General features: G+C 47.4%; 1 protein-coding gene across 2 annotated transcripts in view; it reads right to left on the reverse strand.

Moving 5' to 3' along the window:
- The window catches only part of DOCK10 (dedicator of cytokinesis 10), a 275,097-nt gene extending 251,322 nt beyond the window's left edge, over positions 1–23,775 (reverse strand). For both annotated transcript variants that reach the window (XM_059730950.1, XM_059730949.1), the window contains exon 1: positions 23,650–23,775. In XM_059730950.1, coding sequence (XP_059586933.1) covers positions 23,650–23,760 — 111 coding nt within the window. In that variant the 5' untranslated portion in view covers positions 23,761–23,775. The remainder of the gene's footprint in view (positions 1–23,649) is intronic.
- Between the last annotated feature and the right edge of the window lie 351 nt (positions 23,776–24,126).

The raw sequence follows: 24,126 nt of genomic DNA on the forward strand, positions 1-24,126 counted from the left end.
GGTAAAACTTCTCTAGCATAATATGTTCATTTTATAGCTTCTTGTGCCATGAAAATTAGCAGCCCCAACAGTTCCTGCTCTGAGTTCTTTGTTGACAGTCCTGTGGGCTGCTTTCATGGGATGAGTTGGGATGCAAAAAGCCACTTCTAGTAATAAGCCTTGTTTGTCTCAAAACAGTAAACAGCAAAAACAGTGGGGCCAAGATTTGACCCTGGAAAAAAATATAAGTTTTAATACTCAAAAGACAGAAAAACTGGTACAACTTAATTTACAGCCTGCAATATGTGAGAAGCATTGGAAAAAGGCGGCTCAAAGTCTGACACATTCAGTTATGAATGAAGTTATTTCAGCATAAATACAGGAGAACTGAAATACCAAGCTCTTCAATGGAAGTTGCTTCTTTAATGACGTTTGGGCAAGATTCCTGCACAAAGTCAAAGGATAGGGCACTCAGGGCAGCACAGGACTCAGGCCTCAACTAGTAATAGTGTTTTCTGCTGAAGATAAACTGATAAAGGTGGGGGAAAATGAAAGAACACTAGAATACATGATAAGAAAAAAAATGTTTTTATCTAATATCCTGAAGGCACGTAGCACAAACTTTTCTTGGAAATGGTGCTGTACATCAAGCTTGCACCAACTAGTCCAGGACTATGATTCCTTACATCCTAGTTAAGCTCAGCTTTGAGGACTGAAGTGATCCACAGAATCTGTATTCGCCCCTTCTGTAAGGCTGAATTACACCCATTGGAAGAAAGTGAAAAAAAAAAATGGAGTAGGTGACAGGGAACAAAGAAGAAGAAAATCAAACTAAAATGTAAAATAAATGTTATAAAGTGTATAAAATGATATGCAAGAACCTTGCCTGTACCACCCCCTAGCTTCTGGGGGGTTGTTTTAACTTTAATGGAAAAACTAGGTTCCTCTTTAACCAGAAAAAAAATATGCTTGTTTTTTTTTTTCTCTAAAGGTGGGGAGAAGATTAAAGGCCTGGTTAAAGCCCTACAAGAAAAACCCTAAAGGGACTGATTGGGGGACCTGAATCTCTTCAGCCTCTGCAAGAGAAGGCTGAGAGGTGATCTTGTGCCCAGTCTACAAACTCATCAGAGGGGGACAGCAGGAAATAGAGGATACGATGTTTACAAGGGCGCCCATCAGGGTAGCTAGATACAGTGGCCACAAAGTGAAGGAGAGCAAATTTAGATTGGACATCAGGAAAAAATTCTTTACAGTGAGGGTTGCCAAAATATGAAATACGCTTCCAAGGGAGGTGGTGCTGTCCCCTTCCTTGGAGGAGGAATTTAAGAGGAGATTGGACAAACATCTGGCTGGGGTCATCTGACCCCAGCACTCTTTCCTATGTGGGGCAGGGGGTCAGACTCGATGATCTAATAGGTCCCTTCCGACCCTGAAATCTATGAAGACTAATAGAAGGGAGTGGGGAGGGAAGACAGGCAAGTTAAATTCATTTGTGAGCAACCAAAAGTTGTTCCAGAGACTGGCAAGACTTCAGATCCAATAAAAGAATGCCCAACTCAAACGTTGTTTTTACCTGTGCCTGACAGAATGAGCTCAAGTACAGAGACAAAAGTCACTGGGTGTCTTGCATTAAATACAGATATATTTAACATGCAGTTACATTTTCCTGCTACTTTTTAGATAAGGCTTTACAAATGGCTTATCTGAAGATTCACTTTACTAAGTTCAAAATTTTAACTGTATTTTCACAAGTATTTAAAAATGTATACGCATACTTCATGAAACACTAGCAAGCATGATTTCATTCTTGCTAATACATTACGGTGCTGCTATATATATTAGGAATAAATTAATTCAAGTCAGCTGAGATCCATCAGTTTAATAGTTGGAGCAGAGTCAGAAAACAGTTTCTATAGAGCAGGCAAAAAAACCATGTTCAATCAATGACAGTTTCAAAGGATCAACATAACCAAGTATAATAAAGCAAGAAAAAAAAATGTTGCTGTGCCATATTTAGTCATTCCAGTTTCAGAAACAGATTTTTCACTGTTATTCTTGTTCGTAAATAGTTACATTTAGAAAGGAAGCTTTTTTTACTATTGTATCTAACTCAATTGCATTCATTAAATATCATTATATCTACATCATTTAATTTAGGTCAACATGTCAGAGTAACCTAGAATCATGTTTGCTTTAAGTCAGCCAACATTACTCTCAAAGACAAAAAAGGTAAACAAACCAATTTCAGACTCAGTGACAGAAAAGCCACTAAAGTAGCTTTTTCCTTTTTCATAATATGAATTCACAAATGACAGTGAATTTTATAATCTCCACAGTTAGAACCAAGAATTAATTAATGCAAAGGGAGTCAGGCCCCTAGCAGACATTAAAATAATGGCACAATGGGATCTGATCCCCAAGCCCAATAATCACGTCTTACTAGCCACATGTGCATGACATGGATCAGATCCCAATTCTTGCATGATTGGGATCAGACCCCAATTCTAACAATCATGTCATTATTTTAGTGGGAATCTTGCAAGCCAACTGGGGTTTAGCAAGTTTCCTACTGAGGTGAGCTCAGGGGCTCCCCCCACCAGGGAGTTTAAACCTCCCCTGGGCCTAGTAGGCCAGCTGGGAACAAACAAGCCTGGCTGATTGGCAGCCTGGCCCTGCAGCTCCCTCTAGACCCAAGGAGCAAGGTACACTCAGGGTCAAAATGAGGCCCACCGCATGTTTCAGGAGCTGCAGGGCATCCTTCCAGGGCAAAGCAGGCAATGAGCACATAGGTTCACACAGATTCACAGAAGTTTAGGGCTGGAAGGGACCTCATGAGATCATCCGGTCCAGCCCTCCTGCTCTGGGCAGGAAAGACTGCTGGAGTCAAATCACTCCAGCAAGGTGCGCGTCCAGTCTCCTTTTGAATGTCTCCAGGGTAGGTGTCTGCACTACCCCCACTGGGAGTCTATTCCAGAGTCTGGTCACATGAACAGTGAAGAAGTTTTTCCTTATATCCTGTCTGAAACCTTCTTCAAGGAGTTTATGACTGTTGCTCCTGGTTTTCCCCTGGGGCGCTTTAGTGAATAGCTGTTTACCTAGCCCTTGATGCTCTCCCCTGATATATTTGTAAGTTGCCACCAAATCCCCCAAAGTCTTTTTATTTTTAGGCTGAACAGTCCCATATCTGTCAGCCTTTCTTTATATGGCTCGCTCTTCAGGCCTCTAATCACATGAGTGGCTCTTTTTTGGACTCTCTCAAGCTTCTCCACATCCTTCTTAAAATGTGGTGCCCAGAACTGGATACAGTACTCCAGCTGCAGCCTCACCAATGCTGAGTAAAGCAAGAGAATAACTTCCTTAGTTTTGCTTGAGATCCAGCAGTTGATGCATGCCAAAGTATTGTTTCCTCTGCTAACTGTAGCATCACACTGGTGGCTCATATTCATTTTATGGTCAATTATGACCCCCAAGTCCCCTTTGGACATGGTGCTAGCTAGTGTAACACCACCTGACCTGTAAGTTTGTTGTGGATTTTTCCTTCCCAGATGGAGCATTTTGCACTTCTCAGTGTTGAACAGCATCTGGTTCTGGTCCACCCATCTACCTAATCTGTCTAGGTCCACCTGGATCATTATGCTACCCTGACGCATGGCTGCACTTCCCCATAGCTTCATGTCATCAGTGAACTTTGCCAGTGTGCTTTTCACCCCCACATCCAGATCATTGATGAAGGTGTTGAAAAGCACTGGACCAAGTACCAAACCCTAGGGAACCCCACTGGCACCTTCCTACAGGTCGACACAGATCTGTCTATTAGTACTCTCTAGGTCCAACCCCAGAGCCAGTTTCCCACCCATCTGACCATTGAATTGTTGAGCCCATAATATTCCCCTACTTCATCCTCATGGGACACTAAGTCAAAGGCCTTCCTAAAGTCCAAGTAAATGATGTCAACCTCCTCTCCCTTATCTAGGTGGTGAATAACCTGGTCATAGAAGGGTATGAGGTTAGTCAGACATGACCTACCCATGACAAAACCATGCTGGCTGTTGTTCAGAATTTTGCCTTCTACTAGCTTATCGCATATGGACTCCTTGAGAATTTTTTTGAGGATTTTTCCTGGGATTGAGATCAGGCTACTTGGCCTGTAGTTCCCTGGGTTCTCTCTCCTCTCCTTCTTGAAGATGGGCACAACATTGGCCCTCTTCCCATCTTCTGGGACCTCTCCTAAGTGCCACGAATTCTCAAAGAGTTTTGCCAGCGGTCCTGCAGTGACTTCAGTTAGTTCGTTCAGCACTCTTGGATTGAGGTCATCCGGTCCTGCTGACTTATAGGTATCCAGCCTGTCTAGCTGTTCTTTCACCAGCTCTACATAGACCATTGGTAGATGATAATCCATACTCTGACTATTTTATGTCATACGTGCATTCAGCAGGCTATCACTCTTAGACTGGTGGAATATAGATGAGAAGTACTTGTTCAGGAGTTCAGTTTTCTCCTTGGTGTTGCTGACTGGTATCCAGATGCATTAAGCAGTGGCCCCACATTTCCACTGATTTTCATCCTGTTACCTACGTACCAACAGAAGGACTTCTTATTGCCATTGATTTTGGTTGCTAACCTGTATTCGGTCACCACTTTTGCTTTTCTAATCTGCCCCCTACAGATGTGGGCCAATCTTATGTAGTTCTCCATGGGGCCTATTCCCAACTTCCTTTGTTGGTAAGCCTCCCTTTTCTTTTTCTGAAGATCTGCAACTTCCTATTGAGCCAAGATGGCCTCTCAGCCCCTGTGCCACCTTTTTTGTATACAGGCATAGACAACTTCTGTGCACCGAGGATTATGTCCTTGAGAAACAACCACTCTTCATCCACACTCTTTCCCTGCACCCCATGATCTTGTAGGGCATTAGTCACTAAAGTCCTTAGCTTATTGAAGTCAGGTTTTGTAAGTCAAGAATTTGTACTTTACTGACAGATTTCCCAGCCCTATGACAGACAGTGGAAGTGATAGTGTTGTGGTCACTGTCGCCTAGGTTACCCTCTATCATCAGTTCACTCACCAGGTTGTCCCCCTTGGCCAAAACTAAATCTAGGAGGGCACTTCCTCTGGTTCGCCTGTATAGTTCCCAAGACTGGTAGAGCTTGTTGATACAGGTGAGGATACCCCAACCCACCTGATAAGCTCCCCACACCTTGGCACCTTGAAAACTGCTGCAGGGATGCACTATACAGCTGACAGCTTGCTGATGGGGAGAAGCACATTACCTGGTCTGTACCTTGTTACTGTCAAACAAACCCTGGCATGCAGCTGGCACCTGACAGCTTAGTATGGTTACCTTGCTACACATTCAATTTAAAGGTGTGACTGAAACCAGCCACATGGTTTGTGGAACGTTTTGGTAGCTGGCTTCTTATTTTGTCACACCATTAATTCCCTGAAAGTGTGGCAAGGTTACTATTATGGTGAGATTAACAGGTTAATCGCATCAGAAGTGTAATGTCTGCCAGGGCCCTCAGATCACTGCATTTTGGGATTATATACAACATTCCAAAATATAATGACATTATAGTGCCATCATGTACAAAAGTCTAATAAATTGGTTTTGCTAACTAAACAAATAATAGCCCAAGTCATTTTATTAAATGAGTTTTTCAACCTTTCTTCTTGCTATTTCAAAGAAATATATAGCATCATTTGAACAAGGCAGTCAGAGAATTCCAACACAGTTAGGCACTTGACCCCCATTGTGGAAGCTCTTCTGGAAGTCCTGGCAATGACTACTAAGCTCCTGAAGTGTTGTCCATAAAATAGTAACATCAGCGTCTTAATCTGTGTTTCCTTATTTTATACATTTGCTTACAGCTTTGTACTATACTTACATTGTGGTATTTAAGAACCTGACATTTTATTTCAAAACAGACATAGCACATTTAGGTCCAGATTATGATTACCACTGAATGGATGTAAAGGGGGCTTTGAGGTCAGAGCTTCTCCCAGCGCACCCATAAAAGAGACATTAACTCAATGTAAAGTCCTGGAAAATGCAAGTGGGAGGGAGAGGGGGGAGGGAGAGGGACACTCTATTCAGTACTGTCTAAAGCACTAAGGGAACTACCTTATTTTACATTTGTAAAACACTGTGCAACATTTATAGTGCTGTGTTTAATTATAATCAGCAGCAGCACCAAGATTTTTCCAGCACCCACCACTGGGAAAAAAAAAAAAAAATCACATGCCAAAGATATCAATCAATTAACAGATAAAAAAAATATTTAAGCTACTGTTAAGGTTGTAAATATATATCAGTGATACAAAGGGAAGGGGGAAACAGAACAGAACATGTTAATGTATGTCCCAGACCTAGTAAGTGCAATAAGAAAAATTATTTTCTTTCCCCTATAAGAGAACAGGGGAGAGCTATGTCTGACAGGTTTCGTTGACATATTTTATCATTTGGCCCCTATGCAGTCCTGTACTCTTCTGGATGTTGTACAGAATGTGCATTTTTGGAAGTGATACTAAATGCTGCATGTAGGTGTTTTTATGGAAAATGTGAAAATTCTGAATAGCACAGTCTGCAGCAAGTAGGTCAGGAACAGCAGATCAGGAATGGATTAGATAGTGAACCCAAATGCAACTATTACGCTAGAGACAGACATTCAAAAAGTCGGAGCCTGAATTGATTCAACCTTTGTAGGTTAGTCTAACCTGCAAAGAGTGAACCAGTTTGTAACAGAACAAACATGCAGGCACATGCCTGCAGTTGCTCAGGACAGGCACCAGGGGTGCTAGAGCACACCCTCAGCTGCAGGGAAGCTGTGCTGGAGAGGGCATGGCCAGTCCGGGCTGAACTGGCCAGAGAGGGGTTTAATTCTCTCCTCCCTGTGCCACTGGCAGGCACCCGAGCCAGGTCTGCCGGGTGCTCCTGCCTCATTGCTGCAGCAGGCACCATGGCTCCTAAGGCAGGAGCTGGCGGGGGCGGGGGCGGGTGGGGGGGTAGTCTCCCCTCTATCCTTACTGGCAGCTGGGTCATCCCTCCCCCAGTTCCCGCCATGCTCTCTCCCTGCGGCAGAATAGGACCCTGCTGTTCCTCCCACAGGACGAGGGAGGGAGGGGGAATAACCCCCATCCCTACCCCCCCGCCAAAGGGGCCTACAGGCTGGCTCTGCCCCTGCCAGGCCACTGCAGCTGGAGGGGGCAGAGTCTTTGGTGGGGGTAGCAGCCTGTCATAATGTCTGGTAGTGAGAGCCCCTTCCCAGTGGGGGGCCCGCTGTGGAGCAAGCAGAGCTGCGGAGGGCTGCACGCGGCAGCACTGGGGCCCAGAGGGGACCAGAGACCCTAACGTTGCCATCGTGGCCACTTTCCTCATCCTGCAGTACATCCCCCACCTCCTCCACCAGAAAGGGGCTCCTGCCCCATCATGGTTGTTCCTCGCTGCTCCAGTGGCCAGGTGGGGTCACGGCCAGATGCCATTGGCTGGGCACATCTAGCCTGTGGAGGTGCTTTGTCTGGCCCCTGGCAGGTCCCTCAGTCCTGCCAGGCTGAGGTGCCACTCCCTGGGCATGCAGCAAGTCTGGGGCTGTCCATGGAGGGACTGCCTTTCTTGGTACCCCAGCCACAGCAGCACCTTTGCTGCTGCCACTGGCCCCAGTCCCATGGTACAGGCAAGAACCAGCATGCACAGCCCTGACCCTGCCCACCCCGTGCTGGCTCTAGGCTCACCCATCTGGGCTGAGTGGTAATGGCAGGGGAGAAATGGCTGCTCAGCATGGGAGGAAAATAGCCTCCCCACTGTGGTGCCGGCACTTCCAGGTACAGCCACCAGGAGCTAGCACTGGGCGGCTACAGCACACGCTGGCAGAGGGAGGGGAAAGGGGCACTTCTGCCCCACACTAAGCAGCCAATTCTTCTCCACCACCTCTGCTAGGCCCACATGGGTGTGCCTCAAGCCAGCACAGGGCAAAACCGGCCCTGCCCCCTCCCACTGCCAGCATCTGCTGCAGCTGCCCCATGCTGGCTCTGGGCTACTGGACCTGGAAGTGCCGGCAGCAGTGTATGGGGAGGGACAGCTCTTGCAGTGCTCCCTGGCCCAGCCCAGCCATGGCACAGGAAGAGGCTTTAATGGAGATAGCTGCCAGGGATGGCCCCAGCCCCATTTCGGCTCCTCCTGGCCTGGCCTCACTCAGCCATAGATAAGGCAGCCCCTAAGTGGAGCCAGGCCACCCCGTGGGTGCAGCTTGGTGATGGGGAGGTGAGCTGCTTCTCCTGTCAGTGAGTGCAGCCTGGCATGTGTGGCGAGTGGCTGGCCAGCCAGTGCTTATCTGGGCCCACTCAGAGGCACTGCAGGGGCTTGCAGAGCCTCAGTGAGCCTCCATGGTGGGCGGCTGCTGGGCTCCAGGCCCATGGTGCCTCCGAGCAAGCCTGGATAAAGAACTGCCTGGCCAGCCACAAGCCAGGCAAGCCAGGCTGTGCTCACTGACGGGAAGCAGCTTGCCTCCCTGTCATTGAGCTGCACCCCCCGGGGTGGCCCCACCTCCATGGCCTGGTCTCACCAGCCCAGCCCCACCAAGTGGCTGCATTAGCCAGGGTTGAGCAAGGCCAGGCCAGCGAGAGACGAGTCAAGCCAGGCCATGAGTCCAGGGCCACCCCCAGGAGTTGCGGCTCTGTTAAAGCCATTCTCTGTACCCTGGCTGGTCCAGGCCAGGGAGTACCGCAAGAGCCACCCCTCCCCACCTGGTGGTGGGAGGGAGGAGGAGGGGGAAGAGTTCCCCCCCCAGCACTGAACAGAGGCCCCCCCACCCCGTGCGGGGGGGAGTGTTCCCTTCCAGGGCTGTGGCTGGGGCCAGGCAGCCTGCACATAACTCCCTCGCCCTACTCCTTGTTGGTGGGGGTGGGGGCAAGGGCAGATGAAGAGGAGGAAAGAATACTTTTTAGCCTGGAACACAGCCCCCCTCTCCACCCCACAGGGAAGTTGGGGAAAGAGTCCCCATCTGGGGCCAGGCAGCATTGCATGTAGCCCCCCCTCCCCACCCCATGGTGCTGGGGAAGGAGCAGGGGGAAGACGGGAGGGGAGCTCTATGAGAAGTTGCCTGGCCCAGCCCCAGAGGGGGACTCTTCCTCTTGTTCCCCCCACCCCCCTGCAGGGTGAGGTGGGGTTTGTGCAGCACTGCCCAGCCAGGGCAAGGGGAGCAGCTGTAACAGCTGCAGCCATAGCCGGTGAAGAGTAGGGGAAGAGTCCACCTCCAGGGCCAGGCAACCTTGCATAGAGGCCCCCCTCCCCAGCCCTGCAGAAGCGGAAGGGCCAGGAGGAAGGAAGAGTAGTCCCCCTCCAGCACCCAACACAGTCACAGTTCCCCACCCTGGGGGGAGAAGAAGAGTCTCCCCCAGCACAGAACAGAGCCCCACTCCCTGCCCCACAGGACAACCATCCTGGCACGGTGCCATTAAGGTGAAGGGGGCAGGGAAAAGGGTTAATTCCTCCCTCCATCCCTTTTGGTCCCTTCTGCCCTGCAGCTGGGGTCTGCCAGTCCCAGGGGTCACCGCCACAGCCCCCTCCCCTCTGCTCCCTGGCTGACAGGCAGACCCCAGCTGCTGTGAGGGAAGAGGGGAAGAATTAATCCCCTCCCTGTCCATTTGGCCTTAGTGAAGCCATGCTGCCCAGTGTCCTGCCATATTGTGTCCCTGCTCTGGCTAGGGAGCAGAGGGGAGGAGCCAGCCCAGCTCTGGAGCAGAGCAGAACCCCACCCAGAGAGCATGCCGGGATGCTGGGGGTGTCTGGTTTATCTTAAATCAGCAAGGGGCCTGGGACAGACATTGCATAAACCAATTTGAGCTAAATCAGTTATTCAACCAGGTTTATCTCAAACTGGTTACAGCCATTTTCAAACTGATTTATGTGCACTGAGTGTCTGTTCGGGTTACAGGTTTGAACCAATTTCTAATCACTTAAATCAGTTTGTGTGTAATGTCTGCCCCTAGCCTTAGGGATCTTGCTTTTCTCCGAGTTTCCTAGATAACGGTTCTGCATCTTGCATAGAGATGGACAACTGCATACAACCCATAGATTGTAAAGAATGTGTTCCCTGTTACTGCTGTGATACTTGCCTGGTGGAAGACCTCCGTCACCTTAAAAATTAAAACAAACAAACCAGCTGAAGACTAGGAAATTCAAAAGTTAATGTTTCATCTTTTAAATAATGAAGCACTAGAAAGTACAGAAAGACTTAGCCAGTGTATGCCATAACAACCTCATAACAACAAACTTTGCCTTCCTACCCTTATTTAGCCTCCACAAAGTTACCACATAAAAAGTATACTTATTCACCATATATTTTTAATATTGATTATTAATACTGACAATATAAGCCACATCACTCATTATCCTATACCACAATCTGTATATAAACATATGCCCCTCAGATGCACACTACACAAATACCACCTATTTGACAAGCAGCAAATGATTACCAAATCATCTTCCCCAGATAAGACAATAACACAAATGCTTTGAATTCCTGGGAAGAGAGAGACACGCACACACTTCTTGCACTTCTGGTAGCAGACTGGAAGACAGTTCTTTTCTAATGTCTGTTACAAATTTAATGTGTGAACTTAGTACACCACTTGATCTCAATGTACTTCCCTTTTATCTACAAAACTGAGATAACACTACTATATGCTAATAACACTACTCAGATACTACAGTCATGTTGGCTGGGAAGCCAACAAGGAGATTTAGGCCTTGTCACCAGTTGACTCTCAACAGATGTAAACATGTCACAGCATTCATAGATTTCATACATTTCATAGACATTAGGGCTGGAAGGGACCTCGGAAGATCATCGAGTCCAGCCCCCCGCCCAAAGGGCAGGACGTCAGCTGGGGTCATAGGATCCCAGCAAGATAAGCATCCAGTTTCATCTTGAAGGTGTTCAATGAAGGCGCTTGAACAACCTCCGGCGGCAGGCTGTTCCAGACCTTGGGGGCTCGGACAGTAAAGAAATTCTTCCTTATGTCCAGCCTGAAACGATCTTGTAGTAGTTTGTGACCATTCGTCCTCGTCATCCCTTGGGGCGCTCTGGTGAACAAACGTTCCCCCAGATACTGGTGATCACCCCTGATAAACTTGTAGGTGGCCATCAGATCACCCCTGAGCCTGCGCTTTTCCAGGCTAAAGAGCCCCAGGGCTCTCAGCCTGTCATCGTAGGGTCTGCTTCCCTGACCCCGATCATGCGCGTGGCTCTTCTCTGGACTCTCTCAAGCTTCTCCACATCCTTTTTGAATTGTGGAGCCCAAAACTGGACGCAGTACTCCAGCTGCGGCCTCACTAAGGCCGAGTACAGGGGGAGAATAACGTCCCGGGATTTGCTTGAGAAGCATCTATGGATGCAAGCCAGTGTTTTGGTCGCTTTACTAGCCGCAGCATCGCATTGCAGGCTCATGTTCATCTTGTGGTCAATGATGACCCCCAAGTCTCTTTCTTCCATAGTGCTAACCAACATAGCACTGCCGAGCCTATAAGGATGCTGCGGGTTTTTCTTCCCAAGGTGGAGAACCTTGCATTTATCGGCGTTGAACACCATCAGAGTCTCATCCGCCCACTTGCTGAGCCTGTCCAGGTCAGCCTGGATCACCCGCCTGTCTTCTGGCGTGGATGCTTTGCCCCAAAGTTTGGTGTCATCGGCGAACTTGGCCAGTCCGCTTCTGACTCCAGTGTCCACATTGTTAATGAAGATGTTGAACAGTATGGGTCCAAGGACAGAGCCCTGGGGGACCCCACTGGTCACAGGACACCACGATGACTGACTTCCATCAATTACTACTCTCTGGGTCCGACCCCGGAGCCAATTTTCCAGCCAGTGGATCGTGGGGGACCCAAGGCGACAATTGGCCAGTTTCTCCAAGAGATGATCATGGGACACCAGATCGAAGGCTTTTTTGAAGTCAAGATATATGACATCAATTTCATCTCCCTTGTCCAGGTGATAGGTCACCTGGTCGTAGAAGGAAATGAGATTGGTCAAGCAAGACCTACCCGCAACAAACCCGTGCTGGCTATCCCTTAAGATGTTGGCGTCGGCCAGTCCATTAAGGATGGCCTCTTTAATAAACTTTTCTAAGATCTTCCCCGGGATAGAAGTCAGGCTGATGGGCCTATAGTTAGCTGGATCCACTTTCCTCCCTTTCTTGAAGATAGGCACCACGTTGGCCTTCTTCCAGTCTTCGGGCACTACACCAGAGCGCCAAGAGTTTTCAAAGATCCACGCTAGAGGCTGGGCTATGATGCTCGCCAGCTCCTTGAGTACCCTGGGGTGAAGATTGTCAGGGCCGGCTGACTTGAAGGTATCCAGCTTCTCAAGATGTTCCTTCACAAAGTCAGCATTAATGGAGGGCAGGGGATCACCCTCACCCGGACTTCCCGGCCCTGTAGCAGGCACAGGCGTCCCATGGGGCTGATGAAAGACCGACGCAAAGTACCTATTTAATAGGTTGGCTTTTTCCAGGGCGTCAGTTGTCAGTTGCCCCATCTGGTTCAGCAGGGGTCCAACGTTGCCCCTGCTTTTCCTCCGGCTCCCCACATATCTGAAAAAGGACTTTTTATTGTCCTTGATGCTCAAAGCTAGTTGGAGTTCAGTTGCAGCCTTGGCTTTCCTGGTCTGCTCCCTACAGGACCGGACCAGTGCAGAATAATCCTCCTTGGAGGTGACTCCCATCCTCCATCCTTTGTAGGCCTTTCTTTTTAGCCTCAGGAGGTCTGCTAGGTCCCTGGAGAGCCAGGGGGGCTGCTGTGCCCTCTTGCTGCCTTTCCTCCGAGATGGAACAGACTTAGTTTGTGCATTGAGGATCGCTCCCTTGAGGAGCAACCACTCTTCTTGAACTCCCCTCTCCCTGCGGTCACAGTCCCTTAGGGCCTCACTGACAAGCCTCCTGAGCTTGTCAAAGTCGGCTTTCCTGAAGTCAAGGACTTGCGTGTTGCTGACCGACTTGCCAGCTTTTCGGTGGATGGTGAAGGTGATCAGCTCGTGGTCGCTGTCACCCAGCTTCCCATCGATCACTAGGTCGCCGACTAGGTCCTTCCCAGTAGCCAGCACCAGGTCGAGCAGCGCTTTGCCTCTCGTTGGCCCATAGACTTCTTGAGTCAGGTAGAGGTCATCCACGCACGAGAGGAAGCTCTGCGACCGCTCAGATTTTGCTGAGCGATCCTCCCACGAGATGTCCGGGTAATTGAAGTCACCCATGACAACCATGGTCCTGGAGCAAGCTGCCTCAGCCAGTTCCTGGGCAAACTCCTGGTCTAGCTCAGGACTTTGGGTGGGAGGTCTGTAGTAGACTCCCACCATTGTGTCCCCTGTGCCGTGTTCCCCACGGATTTTAACCCAGAGGGTCTCCAGCCGTCCACCCTGGTCGCCAATATCGGCTTGCAGGGACGCGTAGCTTTCCTTAACATAGAGAGCTACACCCCCGCCCCTTTTCTCTACACGATCCCTCCTGTACAGGGTATAGCAATCTATCCCCGTGGTCCAGTCGAATGGTTTAAGTTAGTATTAGGAGATAACCATCACCTGAACAGGAACAACTATGTAATGCCAGGAGGGCACTTAACACATGCTAAATGGCTCCAATGCATTTCTGTTTGCATTTTAACTGAACTTAGCATGTACTAAGAGTAACATGCAACAATACTCTTACTAACTGCATTTACAATGGTCATGTCTGAGCTTTCAAGCAGTAAGGCACATGCCAAGTACCATCATAGAATAACTTTTCCAATGAGCAATATTTCCAGATAGTGTTATTGAACATGTGATGATGATTACCTCCGTGGAGCAGATGAAGGTTATCAGGTGCAGTGCGGGAAGGTACAGCTTTGTCAGCCTTCCCACCACCACTAACTACACTGAGGCCTTGAGGGTTCAAGGCTCTGGTGCATTAAGGAGGCTCCCACCTACCCCACTGAACTAGAGCCCTAGCAGCTCAAGCCCTGAACCAGCTCCAGAGCAGTGTGGGGGTTGGGACTGGTTTCTGTGCCATGCCGGCGTTGCTTCTGGCTCTCATGCAGTACAGTTTAAATGGTCTAATACAGTGCAGGGACTGGGTGCTGGTGTCACTTTTAGCCCCACACTGGAGCCCTGAACCAGCTCTGTTGCAATCCCAGGGCTGAAACCAAAAGTCAGCTGATTTTTCCACCTCAGCCCTGAGATTGCACCAGAGCTAGTTTAAGACTCTAGTGTGGTACTATAATCTTTATTTAGATCATAGTAAACATTAACATGCAACTTCTCCAAAAACTTTCTAAAGTTACATTAACTCAGAAATAAATATATATAACTAGGGACCTACCAAATTCATGGGCCCCAGCAGCCAATTACATGGCTGTATCACAGCTGGGATCCCCAGTTTCACAGCCATATCACAGCCAGGGCTGCCATTTCAAGGCAGAATAAAGTGCCCCCTCCTTTCCCCCCAGCCTCTGATTGGCTAAGGGGCACTGCAAGTCCCACCCCTCCCAGGCACTAATTGAAAGCCCTAGCTGAAACTGCCTAGCTTGTTAATTCAGTAATTATCACCCTCTTCAAGGGGCGGAAGGTAATAATTAGGGGTGTGCAAAGCAGGCTGTATTTGATTCAGATTCAGCCCAATTTGGGGGACATTGATTCGATTAGCTGATTCAGAAGACTGTCCTGATTAGATCTGGCCGAATCTGAAGATTCGATGATGATTCGGAGAATCAGCGATTTGGCCACAGACACAGCTTTATATGTTTTTTCTACATACCTCAAGGTACCAGGCACAGCTTGTGAATGCTGAGATGGTGGGGCAGATGGAGCATCCCACAGGAGCATGGGGGGCCCCCGTCACGTGCTCAGCAGCAGACACCCCCCGCACCCCCCAGCTCGGTGACTGGCCATGGATGGACCCCAGGTGTCCCTCCAGACCTAGGAGGCACCAGTCACTGAGCCAAGGGGTGGGGGGGGGGGGGTCCCCTGTGCACTCTGCGGCAGACCTGGAAGTCGACCAAAGTACTTCTGTTCCAATTTGGGTCCACCGCTGAGCGCGTAGGGAACACTCCCATGCTCCCATGGGACCCTCCATCTGTCCCACCATCTCAGCGTTCACAGGCCACGCCTGGTACCTTGAGGTATGTAGAAAAAAAACATATAAAGCTGCGTCTATGGCTGAATTGTTGAATCTCTCCAAATCAATTTAGAGACTTCCAATTCAATTTGGAGAAATTGATGGGTTTCCTCATTCGATTTGGATTCAGAGATTCAGCCGCTGAAAATCGGGCCAAATCTCCTCCGAATCAAATCAGCAACCAAAGCTTTGCACAGCCCTAGGGATAATTACTGAATTAACAAACAGTTTAAATGGGGCAATTAAACAGGCTGTCATCCTGCCCCCCCCCTTTCAGGAGAAGGGGGGCTTTTCCCTGCTCCCTCCCACCTCTCCCCCACCCCACCTCCACACTGCTTCAGGAGATGGGCAGTCTGCCATTTTTTCTTTTTGCTCCCTTTCTCCATCCTTCTAGGAGATAGCTTTTTGCCAACTCTTTGCCGGCTTTTTTAAAATAGCCGGTTCCCTGCAGTTTTTCACGGGAGGCTGCCAATTACATGATTTCCATGGAATCATGTATTTGGGAGGTCCCTATATATAACACATGCTAACTGTAATGTGTAACAATATCCAAAGTGTTCAGTTGTAGGTGTGATACCACCCTTACGTAACTTCACAGAAGTACTGTAGGCAAAATCAATTGCTCTTCATAAAACAAATGGCAAAGCTTAGATGAACATGCTATGGAAGTTCAAAGTATTATCATACACAAAACAGAGACCTATCCAACTTCCATCTTGCCTTCCTACTTCATAACCTTTATAATCCACTCTTTAAACTTAACAACAGTGTTGTTTATAATTTTGGGAAACAGCAGAGCATCCTGTCAAAATCTGTTGCTGCACCAACCCTTCTTCTCCTTCCCCAAGCTTTCTCCTGCTAAGTTGACTAAGTAGTCAACTTCTAAGATCACCCTCCTCAACTTCACGCTGAACAGTCTGCCACTTACACTTTTCTGTGCCCCAGATCTGGAGTCTGGTAGCAGTGGAAACCAGAGAAAGAAGTCCATGTGGGTTCTCCTATCAAGTTAATTAGTTTTTTTAATTAGAATTTGAATTAATTAATCCCATGATTTTACAGTCGTGGTGATGGTTCTGCTTTGTTTTAAATACTCATACTTGCTAAATTAATTCTATTTTTAAATCAAAGTGATGACATTATCACTGTCTGGCAAAGATCAGAATACAGACTCCAAAAACTTAAGGACACAGTTTGTATTAGTTACTAACCAACCTGACCAATTTTTGTTGCAGCTCTCTTTGTTGCTTTCCATCTTTTCAGCTTCTTCTGTCCTTCTTTTCTGACAGAGTCTTTTCTTTTTCCCCCCATGCCTGTATGGGTTTTGCCTTTTTCTGAATCTCTCTCCCCCTCTGGCTTTCTTTTCTTATCTCCTCCTCTTTTCTCTCTGTGCTGATTTAATCCCTATTGTAAATGACCGAGTTCAGTAGATTTACACAAGTAAAGAATTTGGCCCTTTTTGTCTGTCTGTAGAGGGGGAGTCAAACAGCTGGAGAATTTGCAAGCACTGCACTCTTTTCTATGCCCTTTCCTTGGCTGCTCTTACATCACAGCTGCAGCAGCTACTTGAAAGTGACCAGGATCATATGATTCTAGCCACTTTCATACCATTGTCTGCACCCTTGTGAAATCTCATTTGAAAAGGAGAACAGGTATGAAATTGCCTCCTGAAAACCTGCTGAGGTGCCTCTAGAGATACCAGTGACATCACTTATAAACAGCATGCAACTCTGTTGTTTGAATAAAACAGGGGTAGGATTCAGGATTTCCATCAACATGCTCCCAGAGCCTATAACTTTACTTCAGGACTGTCTAGTCTAGTGGTTAGTGCTACAGTTAAACTACAGATGCAAGCATTTATCCCCAGGGGTGGATCCAGGATTTCCTGAAGGGGAGGTGTGGGAACAGCAACTCACACTGCAGGGGTTTCAGCCTCCTCTGCCCCCATGAGGGCAGGCAGTGAGAGTCATAGTAGCCTCTGGGAACTTTAAGTCCCTAAAGTGTGAAAAATCGCACCTTTCTTCTGCTTCCTGCTCAGAGGCATGGCCTCTCCTCTCCTCTTCATCTCCCCTCCCAAAACTCCCCTGACTGCCACTGCTGGCTTCTCCACTGTGGAGGGGTGGGGGAGCTCCAGAGCCATTCAGATGAGCAGGGACTGGGTTTAGCTGGGGAGGGGAGAGCAACAGGGTGACTGGAGAGGAGCCCCCCACTGCCTGGTAACTCTGCTGCCATTGTCCCCAATCCTAGGTGAGCCCAACCACCACTAAGCAGGCAGGAAGGCTCTGGTGCTTCCCCCCTCCCAGGAGTAAAAGGCAGGCTCATAGGCAGGAGATTGGGGGGGCAGGAAGGGAAAGAGACAGGGAGGAGGGTGTGCTTGAGTAGGAAGAGAAAGGGAGGAAGGATTTTCACCTCCTTTAGGGATGTTAGAAAGTCCCTGTAGGCTCCTGTGGTATGCTCCAATCCAAAAAGGGGAGTGGGAATGCAGCTGTGCCACTGCACTCCCTCTGGATCCACCCTTGTTTATCCATGGTTTTTATGGAGCACTGTAAGTAAATTACTAAATTCTTAGATCTACTACACAGAGGAACCACCACTGACCTCAACTGTAGAGATACAAAAAACAGACAGGTCACTTCACAGTGCTATACTGTGGTTAAATACTAGAAAATAATAGGTGAAATCCTGCCCCACAATGAAATCAACACAAAACTTCTACTGACTATAACCAGGTTTAGGATTCCACTTAGCAAGAGTTTAGTTTTCATCTTTGTTTGCTTTTGAGTTTGTCACAAAGATGACATTGTAAATACACTGAGCTACACAATGCATTCTATATATTCAAGGCAATACAATTGGCATATTTTACCCATTAGAAGCACAGCAAAAAAATAGTCTCAAAAATTTATAATCTTGTATATTTTAATTCATGCAAGATGCAAAAAGGACATTACTGTTATCAGAAAGGGAAAGGCCCATTCACAGCTCTGTTCCAAACTAACCTCTGCATGCAAAATTATTTTAATTAATATTGCAGGGGATAAGAATTTTCTTTGGTGATATCTTTTACTAAACCAACTGTATAAATGGGATGAAGTCACACAAGCTTTCACATGCAAGGCATTCTTCTTCGGGACTCACCTGATATAAATTATGTAAATGGTTTCAGTTCTGAAAATAAGGAGACAGTATGAAGATTTTATGCATTTGGCTAGTATGCTAGAAATATAAGTGTCAATGGCATAAAGACCTGAATGTGTGCGTCACATATCCAATCCATGGAAGTATTACTGTAACCATACATACAAATTAAACAACAAATGACTGAGATTTCCATTTGTCTGTACAACTACTTAGTTGGACAGTTATAGTTAACATCTGCTTACTGATTTAAAAAAAAGCCCCTTGTGTATAAAACATGACAATATGACAACCCTGGCCATTTATTTTAAGCAGCAATTAGTCGAAACATTAAATAGCTGTGGACTCCATGAAATTTTGTTTTTAGTTTTGGAAATTGTATTTTGTAATTATAAAGATAGTAACCTTTACAGAAAATAACTAAGCAACTTGCAATTATTGGCAGTCTGAGAAATACTACACTGCTTTCTGACAGAATTAGTCTTTGGGGAAGAGTGGGGAAGTTTATGCAATTAATGCCGGATACATTACTAATGGTGAAATACATGGTCTCTAAACTTTCCCAAGATATGGGGCACATCGACGTGTCCTTTAATCTCTTCTTCCTCCTTCTAGGGCACTAGAGAAGTCCCTTGCTTAAAAAGTACAACTTCAGCTAATAAACATAGATTCCCATTCCTAGCATTTTCTCCCAGCTTACTCTGAGGCACTTTTTTCTGCCTGTAGTATATGATCAGAATATTGTGCTGAGTTTTAAACAGCCAGGGTTTTTTAAGGTAGAAGCAGTAAAAGCAGATTATGAATAAAAGTAAACTAGGTCATCTAGGAAGCAGCACAAAACATTTGAGGTAAGGCAAGAATTGAGGACAGGGGTCAAATCTTCCGCCAGTATAAAAGGTCCATTGCTTCTGATGATGCTACAAGTGTTTACACTAGTTAATGAATGGGCCACAGGGTTCATATCCCACCAGCAAGGCCCTGATTCAGCAAAACACTAAAAGCACCTGCTGTGTTAAGTCACAGCAACAAAGGATTTTTTGGGTCAGCCAGATGTCTGCCCAACATCTGGTATAAGTTACACCAGCTTCAAGGATGCTCTAATATTGACTCTGTTGCCCACAGACCCAAGGGGGGTAATACAGGGGACAAAATTAGACAAAGGATCTATCTGCCAACACTCTCTCCCTTTCCTGCACTGTGACATACAATGCAATACATTACTGTGAATGACATATCATTATGATTATCATGATACAATAGGTAAGGGCACAACCTGCATGAGTTAGAAGTAAAGAAAAACCAAAGCCAAGATTAAAATTCCACAATAAAAAAGTGCTGTAACAAAGTAACCTTTCCTCTACCACTTGAGAAAGAAGATACAATCTTTACTCTTTCTTGACAGACAAACATATATATACACAAACCAAATCTTCCTGGATAAAAAACAAAACAGCTGTCTTAATTCCTTACTCAATATACTTAGCAATTTCTTTTTTCTTTCTAGCCTTATATACATTAAGAAGGTGGAATCCAGTTCCAAGGTATTCATAATGCTCAAGCCCCATATTGCAGCTGCAAAGGCCACACAGCTTTCCTATGTAACTTGAGCACTGTAGAAGGGGACTTCATATCATTCCTGCAGAGAAGACACTGGGGTGAGGGCAAGGAAGATTTCAGGGGAAAATATCTAAAGTGGTCCAGTGCCCTTCAGCACTGCACAACCATTACAAAGAGACTGTGATTGCTATTTCAGCCATTAGTTTTCCAGCCCTGTGCTATGGACTTGAAAGATCAGCATGGATTATACCTATTTTTGCTCCCTGCCTTCATGCTGTACCCACACAGAGCCAGCCGTATTACTGAGGGCTGGTGTGAGAAGTGTATTTCACACTCAAAAGAAAAATCTTGCACCCCAGTTTGGGTGTCCAAGAACAAACAGTGATATATAATTTGGTTTTCACAGGCAGTACTGGTGGAAATGCAAAAACTATAAAATAATGTTAGGTCCATCAAGGGCTCCTACAGACATGGAGGGAACCTGCTCAGATGCTCTGGAAATCCAACATGTAGGAGCAGATTTGATTAATCAAATCTCTGCTGGAGCACAGAAGTCAACTCATTCTGGCAGCCTTCCGCATCGTGTGCATCAGTGTCCACATGAACCCTGGAGCTGATAAATGGCAGTGGGGCACTTTGAAATAAAACATGTTCAAAAGCTTTAGTTCAAAGTACCCTGCCGCCATGTTTTCAGCATGGGGACGCTGATAAATGTGACGTGTGGGCTTCTAATTAATGCAGTTCGCTAATTAAAGCGTCCAGTGCCACGTCCCAGAGCACATATAAAATGCCCTAAGATACTCCAAAGCATACAGATGCAATATAACCATGCCTTTAGAGCCATTGTTCCTGCTGGTGGTGAATGAAGGGCTACATCTGGAAGTCTCTAAATGACTGATAAGTCTAACTGAAACACTTTTTAGTATGTTAGTCTGAAGTTAAGTAAAAGGCAGGATAGATTTGCACCTAGCAAACTAACCAAAGTAGATATACATATCTATGTGTGTGTAGAAGCTTGTGCTACACCCCGCCTCCCCCACCCTTAAGGTGCAACTGCAAGTGAAACCAGTACTTGACTGACATCTACAATTCCCAAGTTTAATATCCCAAGTTTAATATCTTGTAGTGTTTGATGATCTTGCTGTATCTGCCTTATAAACAAAACAGTGAAATCCACCCAGGTTATGTTCCATCAGTCAGAGGAAGAGGCTGATAAAAATGATGACAGTGCTGACTGCCATTTGAGTTTAACAGTTCAATGGGAACTTGTTAACATTAAAAACAGAAAAAAAAGAAATCACATAATGAAGTTATTCAGTGTTTGCATCCTTGATATACCATATATAATTAATAAAAACAATTTTATTAACACAATGGATGCATCTGAGTTACTGGCCTCCAATGAAGCTAGACTGTTCAATTTTACTTGTCTTGCCTTTTCAGTTTCATTTCCTAGCTCTCATTAACATTGGGGGGGGGGGGGGGAAATGTTATGGCACAATACAGAAGACACTATTTCTAAAATACAGTCATTTTTTTAAATCTATGCTGTAAACTAATGTATAACTGATTGCTAGTTTTTTCACACACATTTCAAATTAATTCCCCTTAAATGATGTGAAGATCATGGATCACTACACGCAAGTAGTGCTTTAAAATGTGTGTTATGGTTCCTAGCAAGTTTTTCAGTTTTAAAAGTGTACCAGACACTACATATATGAACAATGCATGCATGGAGATTTGGACCATTTGGAAACAGGGTCTACCCAGTTTCAGCTTTCCTACCTTAGCTATATGCCCATGGACAGCAACCTATATCTTCATGTTGTGGTGTCTGGGTAGTGGAACTCTTTTGGGAAGGCAGCTTAGCTCTTACAAAAATTAACACCTGGCCCAAGATCAGAACCTATGAATCAATTCCTAGAGATGCCAAATTGAACGCATTACCAATTCAAAATGCAGTGAGGCAGAGAGAAGGTAACTGTGTGTGACCAAATTGGCTATTTACCTAATGGACAACCTATTTCCAGGGCTGTCCACCAGGACTGGAGCTTAGGGTCTAGAAACAAGAGAAATGGCTCACCAGGCCACAGAGACCTAGTTATTTCATATGTTTCCTATGCTAAAGAAAAATAAAAATTTACACTCTAGTGTGTAGCAATTGCTGACAAAGTCTGGCATTAAAAAACAAAAAACCAAAAAACAAAAACAACCGCTGTAAATGCTCGTTCTAGTTCCTTCAAACTCTTTTTCCTTCTGGAAACTCTTTACCCTACTGGAGTGAACTATCTTGTCATTAAAACTAGAAAGGAAAATATTTAGTAGTATGAATTTGATGAATCATGTAAATCATAGTATGGTTATTCATCCTAGAGGGACTTACTTATCCTTTACACCATATTTTTAAAGTAAAACAAAAAGGGTTCTAGATGTTCCAAAACGCTAACAGGTCTTGCAAGACATGCTAAGGTAGACAGACTTTTCCTCCTGCAACTTTCTATAGTTACTTAAAGCAGTGCAAGGTGAATGTACTAGCACTGTAGTAGTGTATCTGTGTTTTACATCCCTTTGCACCAGTCTAATGACTAGTTAAGGTGCAGAGAAATGGGTAATCAGGCCTTGTGTCTGAGTCTTATGATTTATAGGAATGTAGTAACATAGTCTGTCATAGTCGGCGGTGTGTGTGTGTGTGTGTGTGTGTGTGTGTGTACAGGGGGTCTAACTTTTTGCCCAAGTGATTTTTTTGTCACAGTCAGTGGTGTGTGTGGATGTGTACACACACACACCCACCTAACTTTTTGCCCAAGGGATTTCCACTGGAAATCACCAAGGCCTTGCAAGCAATTTTGACAACAAAATATGTATATATAAAAAAGTTACAATATTCTGTGAAGCACCTAAAAGCACATGCTCATACTGAGACTGCTAACTCAAACGGTTTGGGTTTTTAAAAAAAACTCATACCAGGAATCTCTCAGTATAGTGATCCTAAGAGGTTTTCACACTTCATCTCTAAGTTCCTGTGTAGCAAATCCCCCACAGCCAAGTGCTAACTTTGTCTCTCAAACAGAAACCTGAAGTTTTAATTTAAACTTTCTTGCTGTGCGTCCTGCTCACGGCTGTTAACTCATGTGGTTTAACTTTAGTGACAGGCTTACATCTTGATGCACCAGCTATCTAGTAAACGGGAGGCAGGGACCTCTTCCATGAGGCAGGTTCACATTGCAGTCTGTCCCCTCCATTAACACCAACGGGGCCTCTCCGAGCGCGGATAGCCAACGCCTCCGCCACATCTGGCTACAGGTGCACGGCAGCAAAACCAAGCAGGCCCAGACAACAGCGGCAAACACTCTTCTCCCCCTGGATCACCGGCGCCGGTCCCTGGCCTGATAAGTCCGAGGCCGTGGGAAGCAGGGTCCCTCCGGGCAGGGCTGACGGGACCTCGCCACTTGCAGAAGCGCCAAACAAGGAGCCTCCAAGTGCGCGCCCCATTCACTGCACCGCACGACGGATTCCCGACCCCGTCCGGGGGCAGCAGCCGGCAAACGCCCTCCCGCGCCAGCTGCCCCCAGCCCCGGAGCCGGGCCCCGGGCTGCCGGCGGGGCCGCAGACACTGCCAGGCTGCGCCGCCGCGTTCGCAGACCGGGGGCAGGCTCCCTGCAGTCTCCGCAAGGGAAGGCGGCTCCGCCGGTTTTGCGGGAGCTGAGCGCGGGCGGAGTACTCCGCGGGGCCAAGCCCGACGCGGGGCGGGGCGGGGCCGGCGGCAGGGGGGACACCTGCGCGGGCGGGTCGGGGCCGGGGTCGCTCCGCGCGGAGCCGCGCGCCGGCGCTCGCACTCACCCGCAGCTGGTGACGGCTGGCGCGGGCGGCGGCCACACAGTGCCGGAGCTCGGCCGCCGCGCCCGGTCGCAGCAGGCTCCGCGTGAAGCGCCGCGTCCGCTCCCCCGCCATGGGCTGCGCGCCCCGGAGCGCGGCCGCTGCAGCCGGCCCCTCCGGCTCTGGCTTGGCCCCGGCCCCGGCCCCGGCGCCTTCAGGAAGCGGAACTCGGGACTTTTTTTCTCGCCCAGCGGCGAGCAGGCGGGCGGGTCCCCCCTCGGCGCGCGCGCGCGCGTGTGTGTGTGTGTGTGTGTGTGTGCACGTGTGTGTGTGTGCACGTGTGCGCGGGACCCGTTCGAAGCGTCGCGCCTCCGGGCCGCGCGGCCGCACGTGACCGCGCTGAGCCCTGCCCGGCCGGGAGCGGGCGCTGCCACGTCCTTTTCCCGGTGCCCACGGGTGACGGCTCCGTCCGTCCTGCCTAGCCTACCGGGCAGCTCCAGG

Source organism: Alligator mississippiensis, chromosome 7 (genome assembly GCF_030867095.1).
Source record: "Alligator mississippiensis isolate rAllMis1 chromosome 7, rAllMis1, whole genome shotgun sequence".
NCBI lineage: Eukaryota > Metazoa > Chordata > Crocodylia > Alligatoridae > Alligator > Alligator mississippiensis.